This window comes from Rhinatrema bivittatum, chromosome 8 (assembly GCF_901001135.1).
Source record: "Rhinatrema bivittatum chromosome 8, aRhiBiv1.1, whole genome shotgun sequence".
NCBI lineage: Eukaryota > Metazoa > Chordata > Amphibia > Gymnophiona > Rhinatrematidae > Rhinatrema > Rhinatrema bivittatum.
In genome coordinates, this window is record NC_042622.1 from 32,464,867 (window position 1) to 32,483,510 (window position 18,644).

The 18,644-nt window shown below is 43.6% G+C and overlaps 1 protein-coding gene across 2 annotated transcripts in view; it reads left to right on the forward strand.

Annotated features, from left to right (window-relative positions):
* Positions 1-18,644, forward strand: part of PREX1 (phosphatidylinositol-3,4,5-trisphosphate dependent Rac exchange factor 1) — a 411,313-nt gene that overhangs the window by 317,936 nt on the left and 74,733 nt on the right. For both annotated transcript variants that reach the window (XM_029611388.1, XM_029611389.1), the window contains exons 18-19: positions 11,024-11,172; positions 12,620-12,705. In XM_029611388.1, coding sequence (XP_029467248.1) covers positions 11,024-11,172; positions 12,620-12,705 — 235 coding nt within the window. The remainder of the gene's footprint in view (positions 1-11,023; positions 11,173-12,619; positions 12,706-18,644) is intronic.

Here is an 18,644-nt window from a genome sequence, read left to right on the forward strand (position 1 = left end):
GAGAGTTCCATAGAGCAGATACTGCTCCCTAAAAAGCTCATCGATGGGTATCCGTTCTTTTAATTTCTTTTATTACAGGTGTTATGAAGGCACCAATTGAGGATCTTAAAGGTCTGGAGGTCTTGTAGCAGGACAGCCTATCTTTCAGGTAACTAGGTCCATTTTCTCCTAGGGCTTTGTAGATCAGTGTCAGGGCCTTGAATTTGGTTCTATCAGGGCCTGGTAGCCAGGGCACTTTTTGTAGGACAGGTGTGTTATGGTGATTTATCTTGCATCCCTCTATCATTTGTGCAGAGGAAATTTGTATTAGTTGGAGTTTGTGAAGGGTCTTATCTGTTAATCCTTTATACAGGGCATTGCAGTAATCCAATCATGTGGTTACTCCGGCATAGACAACAGTGACTTCTTTTTCTTGATGGAAGGAGGGAGTCTTCGCAGTGTATGCAATTGAAAGAGGCAATTCTTTGACGTTTGGTGGGAACATGCATAGTTCTGAGTCAAGCAAGACTCCAAGGCTTTTAACCTTTGCTTTTAGTGGTAGCTCAAAGATTCAAATCCAGGATCTGTGTGCCTGTGTTTTGTATCCAGGGAATCTCAGTTTTGTTGGCTTCAGGAGTTTGTTGCTTTTAGTCCACTGTTGGATGTCTGTGAGGCAGGTACCTAGCTTTTTTTAAATTGCTGTTGATGGATCACGGTCCATTGGCAGCACAGCTGGACCATTGTCCACATAGATGTAGGCTTTTATATCAAAGGCTTGGATCAAGCTGTGTTAGTGGTTCTATGGTAGATGTTGAAAAGTACTGGTGATAGGACGGAGCCCGGTGCTAATGAGTGGTCAGCAGAATGTACAGATTATTGCCTGGGCAATAAAGACATTACTGTGGCAAGAGATACTGATAAAGTACATATTATCATTTTATTTTCTAGTCTACCTTAGGGCAAATTTAACGCCTTCCCTCAGAGCAGCTAAAAGTATGTGCGTTGTTAGCGTACTTTTCGCCGCATCGAGAGGAAGCATTCCTGGGGGTGGCATGGATTTTAGCATCAATGTGAGTAGTTTGAAAATTGCGCCCCTGCCGATAAGCAGTGATTTCATCAATAATGATACCATCAATGACGTATTGCACAGTGTGTCCCTTCAATAAAAGTAAATGAAAATAGAGGCTTTTTTAGGTCACTCTTGCTTCTGTTTCCTTTTGACTTTAAGCAAGCATCAGATATGCAAAATAATAACGAGCTAAGGAAATGCATTTATTTTAATGGGCTCATACGATGCACACCGTAATGTATGTCATCAGTAGTATGCATGAAGTGGTCCCCCTAGATTGCATATTAAAGACCAACATACAGTTTTGAAAAATGAAAAATATTTTAGTTTGATAGCACAGTTGTGCTGTTCTTGCCTTTCACGCAAGTAGGGTTGCCAATTGGTTCCAGATTTTCAGGACAGATTGAACCTGTCGTTTTAAGAACATAATACAAAAAACAGAAAACAACAACAAAGAGCTTGTAATAGGTCCTACAATTGTAATAGGCATAAAATTATAAATTAAATTAAATTATAAAAACATAGCTACAGGCTGAGGATTTTTGAGATAATATTTTTGAGATAATATTCCTGAGCCACGGAGTTAAATATTAGATGTGTCCTTTTGATTTAGAGTTTCAGAACATAATAACATAAGAAATTGCCATGCTTCTGAAAATCCACTGTGTCAACGGGCTCAGCTTTGTCCATATGCCTGTTCAAAACTTCAAAGAAAACTATTAAATTAGTAAGCAACAATCTCCCATTTGCTAAATTCATGCTGGCTCTTCCCTCTTAAACCATGCAAATCCATATGTTTAGTCATTCTAAGGTCAATATTCAAAGCCATTTACACTTACAACTACTGCTACTTAATATTTATTTTTTTCAATTTTTTCTTTTCAATTTTTTTGAAATTTTACCAGGAAAACTCCTTACAGAATATTCAATGTCACTACAAAAGAAACAAATCTATCAAATATACATATTTCATCATATATATATATTACTGACATTTTAATTATAAGAAAAGTTACAATTAGCAATTAGGAGGCACAAGGAGCAAATTTCGTCAAAGTAATCAATATCTATCACCAACCTTATGATTAGCACGCCTTGGCTACTGCATCCTGTATCAAGCTCAGCATCCTGTATCCAACAGTGGCCAATCCAGGTCAAAAGAACCTGGCAAGTATCCAAACACCAAGAAGATCCCATGCTACTGATGCAATTAATAGCAGTGGCTATTAGCTAGAAAACTTGATTAATAGCAGTTAATGGACTTCTCCTGCAAGAACTTAACCAAACCTTGTTTGAACCGAGCTACACTAACTGCACTAACCATGGCCTCTGGCAACAAATTCCAGAGTTTAATTGTGCGTTGAGCGAAAAATAATTTTCTCCGATTAGTCTTAAATGTGCTACTTGCTAATTTCATGGAATGCCCCCTGGTCCTTCTATTATCCAAAAGTGTAAATAACCAATTCACATCTACTCATTCAAGACTTCTCATGATCTTAAAGACCTCTATCATATCCCCCTCAGCCATCTCTTCTCCAAGCTGAACAGCCCCAACTTCTTCAGCGTTTCCTCATAGGGGAGTTGTTCCATTCCCCTTATCATTTTGGTTGCCCTTATCTGTACTTTCTCCATCACAACTATATCTTTTTTGAGATGTGGTGACCAGAATTGTACACAGTATTCAAGGTGCGGTCTCACCATGGAGCAATACGAGGCATTATGACATTTTACGTTTTATTAACCATTCCCTTCCTAATAATTCCTAACATTCTGTTTGTTTTTTTGACTGCTGCAGCAATCTGAGCCGACAATTTCAAAGTATTATCCACTATGATGCCTAGATTTTTTCCTGGGTGGTAGCTCCTAATATGGAACCTAACATCGTGTAACTACAGCAAGGGTTATTTTTCCATATATGCAACTCTTTGCACTTATCCACATTAAATTTCATCTGCCATCTGGATGCCCAATCTTCCAGTCTTGCAAGGTCCTCCTGTAATGTATCAACAATCCTCTTGTGATTTAACTACTCTGAATAATTTTGTATCATCCCAAATTTGATAACCTCACTCGTCGTATTCCTTTCCAGATCATTTATAAATATATTGAAAAGCACTGGTCCAAGTACAGATCCCTGAGGCACTCCACTGTTTACCCTTTTCTACTGAGAAAATTGACCATTTAATCCTACTCTCTGTTTCCTGTCTTTTAACCAGTTTGTAATCCACAAAAGGACATCACCTCCTATCCCATGACTTTTTAGTTTTCTTAGAAGCCTCTCCATTGCTCCATTGCATGCAGGGAATTGTAGTTCTGATTTCGCTATTGCAGTTGATTAGAAAAGCAAAGCTACAAATCCCTGCATGCAATGTGGTAAAACCAGGACTGGATCAACCTGTCCTGAAAATCTGTAGCCAGTTGGCAACCCTATACGTACGTGCTTGTGGCTTGAGTACAAGGCAATTTGGCTTTAGGTGTCTACATCAGCCTTATTCTTTGCCCTGCTGTAAATGGACAATCAGCAAGATAGACTTGTATTTAGAACTGGGATACTCTTATCTTTCACTTGCTTCAGCAGATTCTACTTGCAAGATTGTGCTTCCAAGTCCTCCCGGCTGAGAGATTTTTTTTTTAGAGATCTAAAAATGCCTTAGTGTCCATACCAAAATGGAAAGGTACCACCATTATGGGTTGGTTTGCACACAGATAACGTTGCCGTTGCACCATGGCTCAGAACATTGCGATGTGGCACATTCTCTCTCAAACTCTTTCAGATTTGCATTAGAAAAGTTAAGAAACAGCGAAAAGCTAAAAGAAAGGCTGGGCCTAACTACCAAGGTGGCAGCAAATAACAAATGGGTTAAAAGGATTGATCCATTAATGATTCTCCAATTCCTATCTTGCTAGCTTTTGACCATTTTTGTTCAGTAGTGCACTAATAGGGAGGTTAAGGTAGAAAATGGAATGGCCTGTGTTATTATTTGTGATAATTGTGGGTAGATCCTTGGGCCGGTGGCAGATGACCATGCCCACGGGGGAAGATCCCGAGAGGGGCCACCGGTCAGGCTCAGAGTTGGGAGACAGACACACACTAGTTCTTTTATTAAACTGTTTTAGAGAACCACCAGAGGTGGCAGTAGTGAGCTGGAAGAGCCCAGCTGGGCTGTAGTCCCTCAGGCACTGGAACAGCGATCCCAGGATGGCTGAGCTGTAGAGAAACTGAGATAGTGAATAGGCAGAGTATGCAGAGTTCAGGAACAGAACCTTGATGGTAACACTCACACTGTAGTCTCTTGGAACAGCCCAGGAGCTGGAATGAAGTAGGCCCTCGAGGAGCGAGTACCTGGTTCCAGGGAAAGCTCTGAGAGAGAGATGGTAACTCACTGGTGTTGTAGGCAGCGGTGACTTCCTGGCAGAAGTTATATTCAATAGCAGGTCCGGGAATGTGGGCCCTCAGGGAGCGAGTACCGGTTCCAGACTGCAACCTGAAAAGCAAGAGAGAGAGCGAGGCCCCCGAGGAGCGGGTACCCCTGGTAAAGTCCGAGGAGGCAGAGTAGCAAGGTAAGCGGAGAGTGAATCCCATCCGCAGCGATACCTGGAGGCAGCTAAGTAGGAAACCCTTTGCTAACTCGAATAGCTAGCAAAACAAGAGACCTTAAATATCTGGTGATGCTGATGTCATCTCAGAGGGATGCCCCTGAGGTCCGCGCCACAGCTGGTACTTGAGTCAGGGCCGCGCTGCGCACGCGTCCTTAGGCCTCAGGAGAACATGGCGGAAGACAGCATCTAGCCAGTCCGGCAACGCCGGAGGAGGTCGGCAAGTTGACGCTGCGGCAGTCAAACCTCCATCAACCAAAGAGGGAGTCGCCAAAGAGGTAAGGTGGGTGGAGTGGAGACGTCATGCAGCGAAGGTCACAACAGCCTGTGAAAAATACCGTATTTAGGGATGTTGGGGGAAAATTTTCAAATTTGCCACATTGACACAATGTCCATGAGAACTTTTTACCTGCCAACATTGCACCGATTTTCAACGGGAATGCACGCCTGCGATTTTGCTGTGAAAACAAAGCATGCGCAGAGATTTTTCTGCGGGTGCGTTTCTCATCAAAAAGTCCTCCCCGTGAAGGTGAAAAATGCAATCCATATGCATTATTGAGAGGAGGCCCTTCCCCTCCTTCCCCTACTGGGAGCAGCTCCTCTAAATGCGGACTGACGGCGTGCGTGTTGTAGACCAAACCATGTACTTTTAGCCTCATTGAGATCAAGCAATTTGCAGGCAGCCGGTTAGCATAGGTGAAATGCATTTTACCGCCTGAATTGCTTTGAAAATAGCCTTCGCCGTGGCTATGAGGACCAATTCCTGCTTTGTCACATGGCCACGGCACATCTGATCGCCATTACACAAACGCGGAGCAGTTGGAGAGGATCTGTAACACATCAAATGGCAAATCACCTGAACCCGTTGTGTTTACAGCTGATCTCATATCTGTAATGACTATTTTAATACAAGAAGAGGAAATGGGAAATAGATTTAGACGTGTTGAAAACATGAGCAGAAATTACAATATTTCATTCACACACTCCTAATTTTAGTACTAAGTGATTATGGAGCTGTGATATACTCTGCTGTTTGCGCTGAATCAGATGCAATAAATTAAAACTTTAGTATCCTCCGCATGAAAGAATCTGCTTACATTGGCCAGAAATGTTATCATTCCTCCTCTGGTGTAATTTTTGCTTAACAGATGATCCCCCTAAGGCACTTCTTTGGATAGCTGCCTGCTGAATGTTGTGCTTGAAAATCTGTTTGTATTTGGACACAGAAGCATACGATCTTCTGCAAAAATTTTTCCTTGATGCGTTCTGTTGTAGACCTTCCAAGATGACCTTGTTGTGACCTATCACAATCTCTTCCGCAGTTAAAATATTTGGAAGGGGCCAGGTCCGGTCCTTAGCTGGACTGGACAGCATAACTCTCCATAAATGATTTTGCCAGTGATTAAATTATAGTGCAGGACATTCTAGCGCTTTTTCCTAGGGATGTGCTTTTCTTTTGAGACAGCACAGAAACCACAATGAGATTGTAGTTTCATCTTGTGTCATTTTTAAAATGAAATGAAAGATAAAGTTTGTGTAGTTTTTTTTTTTCCATTTTATCCCACGTTGTCAATTTTAATGTGTGCTAAAATGAAACAAATAAAGTCCATGAAAAATACCCCAGCAACAAGTGAAGTGAAGTGAAAAGCAAAGCCTGCACACCCCTGCTTTTTAATTGTTCTTTGATAACCGCAGCGCTGTCCAGGATGTCTGCAGCTTATGTCCCTTGCAGGGCTGTGGTTGCAGTGAGTATCACCTTGCTCTTTGCAGCACACAATTGACTGGACTGACTGGCAGCTGTGAAGTAAAATAAGAGATGGGAACGTGTTTGATTTTTAGGCTGCCGGTTGAATTGCATAAATAACTCTTTAGAAGATCAAGAAACCCACTGTGCCTACAAAAGTGTATGCAGCAGAGATAGCATCACAGCCTTGCCAGAGATGTGAGGAAATCTTTCCTTCCCTTTGTACAGAATTTGAGGAAAAGGATGAGCTCTACAGAATGGATCCCACTTTTACATTTTTTTTTTTTCCTGAATGGAAGAGGTCATTTGAAAACTGGTCCTAAAAGTTTTAGTTTTCTCCGCTTTGGTTGTGTGAACATTTGAAATATTGGCCAGAGAAGGTAACTACAGTCATCGTATAACAAAGGGGCATTCTAATGAGCTTGCAGTCTGTTATGGAAAATCTTTGAAAAGTAGGGCGGTGAATGTTTTTTAACCATTTCCTGTGATTTTGCTTTACACTGCTAACCCAGCAGCATACATCACACAATTCAAGGCTTTGATTTGGAGACTGAAATAATAACTGTTTATAACCTGATATACCAGATTGACAAATCCTCAGAAACTAACGGGCATACTGGCCCACAGAGATATCAAGGAGTTCCCATTTGGCCCTGCCAATTCAGTTGCACCAACCTCCTTGGTGTTTGCTCTGCACAAATAAAAGATGACTCTACCACAAGACCGGCGCGAACAAATCTATGCTCGATTTTATAACATGCGTGCGCTGCCGTGCGCATGTTATAAAATCCGGGCTCGGCGCGTGCAAGGGGGTGCACACATGTGCACCCCCTTGCACGCGCCGAGCCCGAGGGGAGCCCCGATGGCTTTCCCCATTCCCTCCAAGGCCACTCCGAAATCGGAGCAGCTTTGGAGGGAACTTTTTTCTGGCCCCCCCCCCACCTTCCCCTATCTAACCCACCCCCCATCCCTAACTAAATATCCCCCTACCTTTACTTCAAAAGTTACGCGCCATGCCCCGGCACAGGCCACTGTGCTGGAGCACTCGACCCCCGCCCCCCGGACCACCGCCATGCCAAGCCCCCGGCCATGACCCCGGACCACCGCCACGCCCCGGACTGCCCCTTTTTGCAAGCCCCAGGACATACGCGCGTCCCGGGGCTTGTGCGCGCCGCTGAGCCTATGCAAAATAGGCTCGGCGCGCGCAGGGGCAGATTTTCTCGGGTTACGCGCGTATGTTAACGCGCGTAGCCTTTGAAAATCTGCCAGCAAGTTGACAAATGATCTGGCTAAATTTAACAGGATAACCTTTCCAGTATATTCAGCGGGATAAGCATCCCACGGAATTAATCGTCAAAAGATACCTGGTTAAATAGCAATGTCAAATAGAAGGAAAAAAAAGTAAAGGGGCCTAAGGCTTGATTTCCTCCTTTCCCTTCACCCAAATTTCACAGGGCCCTTTTGGGCCTCTCTCACACATTACCTCATCCATTGCCCTTTTAGCATTTTCTCTGGTGGTTCCTCCTCTACTGCCATTCCACTATCAATTGGTGTGCTTCAGGGTTCTATCTTGGACCCTATTGTCTTCTCACTGTATACTAATTCCCTTGGTGCTCTGATTTCCTCTCATGGCTTTCAATACCATTTTTTTTTTTGCTATTGACTCTACCTTTCTATACCTCCCGCTTAGATTATTGCAGCCTGCTCCTCACAGGTCTCCCGGCAAGCCATCCCTCTCCACTGCAATCTGTCCTAAATTCAGCTGTACGACCTATCTTTCGCCAAAGTCGCTACTCTCACATAACCCCTCTTTGGAAGTCACCGCATTGCTCCCTATCTGCTCCCGCATACAGTTCAAGCTCCTCTTTCTTACCTACAAATGCCTTCTCTCTGCAGCGCCTCACTACCTCTCCTCTCTTATCTCTTTCTAAACCACTCCTCGTGTACCCCGATAATCTGACAAGCCACTCTTATCTGTTTACTTTTCTTCTACCACCAATTGCTGACTCGGTGCTTTCCACTTGGCTGTGCCGTGTGCTTGGAATAGTCTTCCTGAACTGGTGCATCATGCTCATTCTCTTGCCATGTTTAAATCCCATCTAAAGACCCACCTTTTGAAAAAGCTCTTAAATCTTATGCCTTATTGTCTGCTTTTAGTCTTGTTAACTAAATTTCATTTTGTTTCTTTTTAATCATTGTCTTATTTTATGAAATACCCCAAGTTTCTTGTCCTGTATGTTTGCCGTATTAGATTGTAAGCTCTCTTTAGCAGGGACTGTCTTTTTGTATGTTTGTACAGCAGTATATATGTCATGTAGCGCTATAGAAATATTAAGTAGCAGTAGTTGTAAGTGTAAATGGCTTTGAATATTGACCTTAGAATGACTAAACATATGGATTTGCATGGTTTAAGGGGGAAGAGCCAGCATGAATTTAGCAAATGGAGATTGTTGCTTACTAATTTAATAGTTTTCTTTGAAGTTTTGAACAGGCATATGGAGAAAGCTGAGCCCGTTGCCACAGTGGATTTTCAGAAGGCATTTTATAAAGTCCTTCACGAGTGACTCCTCAAGAAACTAAAAATTCATGGGAAAGGAGGCGAGGTCTTACTGTGAATATGTTAACAGATTAAAAAAATAGGAAACGAAGTGTAGAAGTAAATAGTTTTCCCAACAGAAAGGGGTAAACTGGAGTGCCTCAGTCTTGTTTAATTTATGCATTAATGATCTGGGAAAGAGATGAATGAGTGAGGTGATCAGTTTTGCAGACGACACAAAAACACAAGAAGACTGTGAGGAACCGCAAAAAGGACCTTGCCAGACTAAAGAACTGTTCATCTCAATTGCAGATTTGATGTGGACAAGTGCAAAGTGATACACATAGGGGGAAATAATCTTAATTAGGGGGAGATGATGCGGGGCTCCGTATTGGGAATCACTATCCAAGGAAAAGGATGCCGGTGTCAACGAAAAAGCTAACAGAATACTAAGAAAAAAATGAGAATGTCATAGGCCTCCCTATAGATCTATGCGCAACCACACCTTGAGTATGATGTTCATTCCTGGTCTCCCCATCTCAAAAAATGATGTAGCAGAACTAGAAAAGGGACAGGAATGGGCAGGAAGAATGACGGACGGGGTGGAATGGCTCCCTTATGAGAAAAGGCTGAAGAACGTAGGACTTATCAGCTGGGAGGAGGAGGGTGGATATGTTAGTTAGAGATTTACAAAATCATGAGTTGCGTGGAACAGAGAAACAAGGAGCAATTATAATATTTACTCTTTCGGACAGTACAAAGACTAGGGGACGTTCCATGAAATTTACAGGTAGCAGACTTAAAGCAAATTGGAGAAAGTATTGGGTTTTTTTTTCATTCATTGCACAATTAAGTTGTGAAATTTATTGCTGGAAGATGTGGTCAAGATGTCTAGCACAACTGATTTTGAAAGGGGTTTGGAGAAGTCCCTGGAAGAAAAACTCATATACAGTTCTCTAGTTAGGCTCCGGGGAAGGCAATCACATGCCTGGGAGTAGGTTTATGAAGAAATGGATCTACTCTTTGGGATCTGCCAGGTACTTCCCAAGATCTAGATTGGCCACTGTTGGAGACAGGGTGCAGGTCTCACTGGATGCTTGGTCTGACCCTGCATGGCACTTCTTATGCTCTTGTCTTCTTAAAACTGGGCTGGAGATTAACAGATATGACTGTATTGAATTTCGACGCACCCCCTCCCCCCCCCCCCGAAAAAAAGTGGAATTGTAGGAACACATTAACACTATGGTGGCGCACGTTTCAGACTATTTCCCAGCCAGACCTCTACTTCTGTCCTCTTGCTGTCTGCTATAGCTGAAATTTTATAGGAATCGGAAGTTGTTTGACAGTTTCCATGTTCCTTATTTTGCTGCGTCACCTGCGGACCCCAGACCAAGGCTGAAAGCTCTTGTCTCCAGAACAACCCAGCAGTCTTATTGCCCGGATGTTTGCATACGTTAAATACATAATACATGCAGTACACGCTTTAATTTGTTTAACAACTTTCTCACGTTTCCATTTTATTTGAGGCAGATGAGATCTGGGTAGTTTGGATATTTTATACTTTAACCCAGTAAGCCGTTTCTGATTAAGACAGAAAATGAGATAAATAACTTTTTTTTTTTTTTAAGCTTACCTTGTGTGTGGGAGAGATGATTATTTGGTCTTTATAGATGGTTGGGTTGCTTGGAAACACCACCTCACTGTCTGTGTTTGATGTCACCTATGAATAACCAAGCCACACTTACCTGGGCCATTCAGTCTTCAGAGACATGCCAGAAAATCACGAGCCATGTTCCGTGCTGATTCCTCTGTTACACAAATTGGTGTCATTATTTGGGATGAAAGAACAAAATTGCATTGGCGTCAAGGGCAGAAATGAATATCAAAGATGCCAATGGCATCTGTAAGAGAAGGGAGTTGCCCGTGCTGGAAGTGATAGTTTTCCCCCAGCGCTGTGGCCTTGGCCGGTGCAGGTCTCCTAAGTTTTTCCAGTTTTATGCCACCAAACGTTTGTTTGGACCAGGCGCGTATAATCAGTAAACTGCATGATCATTTGAACTGGGAATCACTCTTGATGGTTTCTGGTCTTGATTTCCAGATGGCAGGACTGCAGGTTGGGAGGAAAATTTATGCCATCAATGAAGACCTGGTCTTCTTGCGCCCCTTCCAAGAAGCGGAAATCATGCTGAACCAGTCTTTCTGCTCTCGGAGACCGCTTAGGATCCTGGTGGCCACCAAATCGAAAGAGTACGTTTCCAGAGCTGACTCTAAAGGAAAGCTTCTGTTGGCAATAGGTCATTATTATCTGGAACGAATCCAGTTCATCTTGCCTCGTACGGCTGTACTTTCTGAGATGTCAGCTAATAATACAATTGCTATTGTAAATAAATTATAAATGCAATTACTGCATACGTTTATCGTGAGTACGCCGTTGATGGTAAGTTTACCTTTCCATAATTCCACTATTACGTCTGTCTCGCTTATTAATAGCTAAGAGGTAGATCAGTGCCACTTGGCTGGATAAGTTCCAACTTATCTGGCTAAGTGGCGGCTTTTGAATAGCTGCCCCTGTTCAGCGGCTGCCACTTAACCGGATAACTACTTATCTGGCTAAGCAGTTAGCCAGCTAAGTGGTGGGCGGGTCGGGAGCATAACTGGGAGGAGCCAGATGAGTAGTGTTATTGAGACTTATCCGGCTATGTCAGGCGGCTAGCTTTAGACCTGCTCAACAGCTAACTCAAAAGTTATCCGTGTATATTCGATGGCACGGTTGCACCACTGAATATCCTGACTAAGGCCAGGATTCATCATTCTTTGCGAAAATGGGAGGTGGGGGGGCGGACCTGTGAAAGCCCGCAGCCTTCGCACTATGGCGGTGCACCGGCTGCCGACTTTCACACCAAATAGCGTCACGTGAAAGGTGGTGCTATTCGGTGCTCTACTGCCGATGATAATGTTAGTAACATTATCACCGGCAGCAAAGACACTGCCGACTCCTCCCCCAACTCCTCCCCTTCCCGTCCCGACTCCTCCCCTCCCTCTAATTTGCATTATATCGCATGGAAAAGGCCCATTTTGCATGCGATAGATGCTTATTGCACACGATACGTATCGCATGCGATAAGCCTTTGATAAATGACCCCCTAAGTTACCTAGCTGGCTAGGCTTCAGATATGGACCCCTAAATATTTTTTGGTTTCATTAGGTAGAGTCCTCTGATCAATAGCATTTTTTTCTGGTCCTTTCCACCTTTTCCTCAAATGTTTAATTACTTTGTAATGATAAAGTCATGTCCATTAGTATATTGTTATCTTTTCGAGCATCAAAAATAATGTTGTTTTTCTTTGCTATATACTATAGCAATTGGTGGTTTAGTGACTTATTTTTGAGTAGTTCCAAATCTAAATCTAGATCTATTGCTACTTGAACTTTACAACAGAGGCTTTGTGCTGAAGGTTGTAACTTTCCTCACTGGGAGAAGGGACGTAGGGTGACTGACTGTGAGCAATCTTGGCATCTGTTTTTAATTCCGTTTTGGGGTGCGGGACCTGAATCTGCATTCATTCCTGTATGGATGCGTCTGCTTCTCAGGAAAGAAAGGTGATATGCTGTGTCAGAGTACTGCACTATTTATAACTATGTCAATTAGCACAGCTGCAGCAGATGTTTTCTGTTTTTTTGTTTCCCCTAACAGGATTATCAAAATCCCAGACTCTACACAAGCTCCCTGCTTTCAGATAAGGGGAACGGCTCCACCCTATGTCCATGCTGTGGGGAGAGGTGAGAGCCAGATGGAGAGAGTGCTTGAAATGATCAGTCTTCTGCTCAGGATGGACCAGATGGATGGTCCTTACTGATTCTTACTACAAATTAACAGCAAAGTGAATCTGTTTAAAGTATAATAACCTTGACCACGAATCCTGCTGAAAATTAAGCTCTGCTGCGCTTCATTTCAATTTGCTGAAGCCAAAAGTAGGCCTGCATTCAAAATATGTCATATTGTAAGCTCGGTGGGGCAGGGACTTATTGTACCTGAATTCATATAATGCCATAAGCTGCCTTGAGCATCATTTGGGAAAGGCAGGGCTGAAATTCCAAAAATGTTTATTAATTGTTATTTCTCTTTGACGGTCGCTCCGGAAGGTTAATAGGACAGCAGCCAAGATGGCACTGGTGCTGTGTGTGCTGAATCTAGTCTTGCTGTTGGTACAAGAACGAGGGTAGCGGATTCTTTGTATTACAAGTGGTAGCTTTATCACTTTGGAGGACACAGAATCTTCTCTGACCAGTAATGCCAGTAGCAAAGAGGACTTCTGCAGGGAAAGAAGTGCTTTAGCCACAGAAATATCCCTTTAGAAAATTGCGCAGCCGACATGCGTTCACGCTATGGGGGCCCTGATTCTAAAATGCATTTATACGCGTAAAACCGGGTTTCATGCGAGTAAATGCACTTTTCTCGAGTATGTAAGCTTTTGAAAATTGCTACAATAAATCCATTGAACTGTCCATAGCATTTACTTGTGTAAGTCCACGTTGCCCAACTAAATGGCTTTTGAAAATTGCTACGATAATATGTTATATTTAAATGTAACTCCTTTGAAAATTGCCTCCAGGGACCGTAACTTTAATACTGTCATGTAGGCGCACATGTGCACGCGTTTGCAGGCTTGCATCCAGAGACGTGTCCATTTTATAACATACGCGCGCATATTATAAAATAGCCTAGACACGCGTACTTTTGCGCATAATTTTAAATGCACACATGCATGCGCGCGCAAATGCCGAATCTGTCGCGCAAGTGGAGGAGTTTTATAAGGGACCTGCACCGACGCCTTAGCTAGTTTTCCGAGTTCATTCCCAGTTCGCCCAGTTAGGGTTAGGACTTCCAAACCCCTCCCACTAATTTCTTATCCTCCTTTTTGCCCCGTTAGCCCCAACCCTTAAAACCCCACTGACCAGCCTAGATTTTTGATGTCACGCAGCAGGGGACCCTGGCTTGTCCCTGTGCGCGTAACTTTGTGCACGTCCCTTGGCCTCTCCCCGACAAACCCTTGCCCGGTGCAGATCATGCCCAGACCCCGCCCCTTTTTCTAAAATGTCGACGTACGCGCCTAGCGGGAGATACGCGTGTACATGGGCAGCTTATAAAATCTGCTCAGAGCGCGCCAGCGCAACTTGCGTGTATATTTCCCGGCTTTGGCGAGTAGAGGGCTTTTCGCCTGTAAGCGTCTGGTTTTACGTGGTTAGGGGAGAGGCGTTCTGGGGGCGGTTGGAACTTACGTGCATTACTTTTTTGATTTTTAAAAAGTATACGCGTAAATTCTCTCAGGCAAACTATGAGCACCACATAGCAGGTGTGGGGTGCGCATAGTTTGGCCGGGATGATTTTCAAAGCAGTGCGTAAGACCGCTTTGAAAATTGGTGTAACTCATGTACGTGTTTGCCGGCTAACTTATGTGAGATGTTTCAAAATGACCTCCTTAGTCGTTCATACGTTAGGAGTCCATCTCTGTACTTGCAGATATATTGTTAAGACAGTAGCATGTCAATGATTCGTATTCTTCCAGACAGTTGGATCTGCTGTCCATTTCCTATGCATTTGTTGGTGCACTGTATAGTAGCAGACTAATTTTAAAATGAGCATGCGTGTGCCCATACACGCGCGTATTGGTGCGCGAGCAAAGATACGCTGGAATTTTAAATCGTCTGTGCACTTGCATGCGTATGTTTTAAAATAAACCAACCAGGCATAAGTTTGCCCCTAATTTTAAGAGGTTACTCGAGCACAGCTAGCGCGCGTGTCTTCCATGAGGCTTTGTTGGGTTTTATGCACGTATGGGGTCGGATTTCAAAACATGCTTGCGGGAGGGACAACCCATTTTTTTCCAATTAATCCCCCAGTTTGCCCAGTTAATATCGAGGTCTTCCACTTCCCTGTCCTCTAAGCTCTAAAACTCGAGATGTAAAGACTTGTTGCTGATTTGGCGCATCAGTAAAGTTGTGCGGATAACAAGCCGACATGTGCCGCGGTCTCCGGTTTCAGAATACGAAGTTACGCATGCCCCACCCCTTTTCTGCTCTCTTATTTTTGACGTGCGTACCAGAATATATGCGTGTAATTCGCGGCTTTTTATAATTTGCATTGCTTACACATATATGTGGGCGTTTTTGCACGAGCAGCGCTTTTAAAGATGTACCTCTAAAATTTTTTGTTGTCTCCTGCAGCAAGGACCATCGGACACTTTTGCTTCCTTTATATGGACTTCTACTTTCAGTCTTAGTTGCACAGTCCTTGGGATATTGCAGTAGATTCTGAATTATTTTTAGTTCAGCTAGAAAACAGTTATACATCTATTCCCAATCCCAGACTACAAAAAAGGTTTTGGGGGTTTTTTTGGAGATTGGATTGTAGAATGGTAAAAAATTCAGTTTGCTTGTGATGTGCTGTAGCGCAGAGGTCCTCAAACAAATCCTGAGGTTGAAGCAGCAGCCAGGCCCGGTGCCACTGGGTGTGCAAACCGTGCAGTTGCACAGAGCTGTATACCCGGTGGGGTGGCATCGGGAGCAGGGAGAGGCCCGTGCTGCCACCGGTGAACCCGATCCCACCAATGTCAGAAGAAGCGGAGGTCCATGGTGCCATCAGTTGACCCGATCCTACTGGCGGTGGAAGGAGGTCCATGGTGCCGCTGGTGGACCCGATCCCATTGGTGGCAAAAGAAGTCTGTTGGGCAGCTCCTCCTCAGGTGCTGGCCCTGCAGTATTCGATTTGTGGTGCTAGAACTTCATGTATTCTCGCGAAATGAGAATCCAGGAAGTGCTAGCACTGCAAGTGTTGGGGCCAGCACATGAAGAAGAGCTGCAAAATGGCTTTTCTCCACAAGGAAGAAACAGGCTGGCTGCAGCAGCGGAGAAGGAATGACCCATGGACCCTGACTGCCTGGTCTGCATGTGTGTGTGAGTGAATGGGAGGCTGCCTGGGATGGGTGTGTGTGTGTGTGTGTGTGTGTGAGTGTGAGAGTGAATGGGAGGCTGCCTGTGATGGGTATGGGTGAGTGGATGGGAGGCTGCTTGGGATGGGTGTGTGTGTGTGTGTGAGTGAATGGGAGGCTGCCTGTGATGGGTGTGTGAATGGGAGGCTGCCTGGGATGAGTGGGTGTGTGTGAGTGAATGGGAGGCTGCCTGTGATGGGTATGGGTGAGTGAATGGGATGCTGCCTGGGATGGGTATGTTTGTTTGTGTGAGTGAATGGGAGGCTGCTTGTGATGGGTATGGGGTGCTGCCTGGGATCAGGGTGTGTGTGTGAGAATTGGAGCCTGCCTGGGATTTGGGTGGATGTGAATGGGATCCTGCCTGGGGTGTGTGCGTGTAAATGGGAGCTTGTTTGGGGTGTATGTGTGTATATGTGAGAGACAGAGAGAAAGAATGGGAGCTGCCTGGGTTGTTTGTAGGCCTAGGCCGTCTTAGTGTTAGGCGGTTTATAAATGCAATAAATGTAAAATGTAAATATATATGTATGTTTGTGTGTGTGTGTGTAAGATATAGACAGAGAAAATGGGGGCTGCAGGTGGATTCCAACCTGCCAGCAGCTGAAATGAAGATGAGGGCCTGACACTGCTGGTAGATCCCAAACAAAGAAGAGCTGGAGACGCCTGCAGATTTGTCTGAGAGGGAGCATATGTGTGTATGAGCTTGTGTGTGTGTGTGTTTATATAAGAAAGAGAGGAGAAAGTTTGTGCATCCCACTCCCACTATTCCATGACAATCTCAGGGTGACTGGAAATCAAAAGTTCCCAGGATTGGAGAGTGTGAATATTTAAAATCCTTTTCAGTTTTATTTTTCAGGTGTTATTTGCTGTGTCTGCTATTTTGAAATATTTTATTGGTGTTTGGGACATTTAAAAAAACATGTATATGAGTTTTTAATTATTTGATCTTTTGTTCATCATCTTTATTTGAAATATTATTATTAGTATGTTTTTAGTATTATGATTATGTATTTATTTTATTTCTTGATTTTATTGTTTGATGTTTGAGGAATGGTGATGGTTCTGTTTTTTCATTGTTGCACTGCACAGAGAGTCTGGCTTTTTGTGGTTTTCAGTTCAGTTTTTGTCTGCGTGTTTGTATTTTTACTTTATGATTGCTCTATTCTGTATTTGGTGAGGGTCTGTTTATATTCTGCATGTGGGAATGAGGTGAGGCATTTTCCTAATAGGAAGTGTATTCGGGCTTTCAGAGGGTGAAGCCCACACCCATTACGCATCACAATAGGCCAAATACCCTATGGGTTCAAAGTGTCTTTTTTGCAGAGATTTCTGGTTGGCATCACAGCAGTGCATGTAAATATAATGTAATTGATATTTTTACCTCAGAATACTGTACTTTCATATTTTTCATGTAAAATATAAATGCAGTACTCTTAACTGTGTGTGAGGAATGGGGCGGGGGGCATTGTGCAAGGCTATAAGGTTCACCTGGGGCACCTAATACCCTTGCACCAGCCATTGGTGGGGGGGGGGGGGTGTGTGTGTGTGTCAGTTTTTAAAGTTTGTATCACTGGAGGGAGCTGGGCTTTTTTTTAGTGGGCCCGGGACAAGAGAATGAATGACCAGGAGGGGGGTAGGGGGAAGCACAGTAATTGTTCGCACAGGGCAGCAAAAAACCTAGCACCGACCCTGGCAGCGGCACTAAATTGTATTTTAGTATGGTGTCCATTACTTTAGAAATGACTGATTTACATTTTTCTTAAGTACAAGATGTGACATTGTAGTACTTCCTGTTCCAGCTTGTATTTCCTGCCTTCCTATGTAGCATGCTTACTGGGCAATAATTTTTTGATTTTGCAAAAGTGCAATGCTCTCTGCAAGCCAAGAGACAGCATAGCGTGCCAACCAACTGGGAATCCTTCCACAAAGTACAAGAGGGAGTGATAATCCTTTATCTGCAAACCCAGGGGGAATTAGGTTCCTCACTGCACCGGCTTTAATAGTTCCTTATTTAATAACCAGCACTCCAAATTCCCAACAGAAAGTGAAATGATAATAATTAAAGCCGAACTGCGTGATAAAGAGAAAATCACAAAGACCTTGGCCAAGCCTTACCCAAGAAGTAGACGAGCTGATATTTTTATTGGGCAGATCTAATGCAGCGATCCTCAGCCTGGTCCTTAGGGATCCTCAGATCAGTTGGGTGTTCAAGACATCCACAATGAATATGCATGAGATATATTTGCATACAACAAAAGCAGTACATACAAATATGTCTCTCCGTGAGTAGCAGACACTAAATCAGAGACCAAATTTATCTTCCCTTGAAAGCTGTAATAATTACCATGTGAACAAATGCTACAGCTTCGAAATTCTGCTTTGAAACAGCAAATTCAATTTTGAGCAATAGCCAATGACATAAAAAAAACTATTCATGCTGTGCAATGGAAGAGTTTTTTATTAAATATTTTTATTCTGGGTAGAGTTCCACGTGAAAACTCCAGATAAATACATGGATAAATATTCCACCTCTATACTGCTTTTGTCTGAGCGCCATTTTCTCCAAGGCAGTCAGTCCGCCATGACTTTACGGTTAGTGCTGCAGCAGAGGGGAACTCAGATTTGATTCTCCTGACTTGCAGGACCGGAAAGGGCGGGGATGATGTGCTCGATCTCCGAGAGGGAGGAGGTGGGAGGGGAAGGTGGCCTCTGCCACAGCGTGCAAACCCTGCT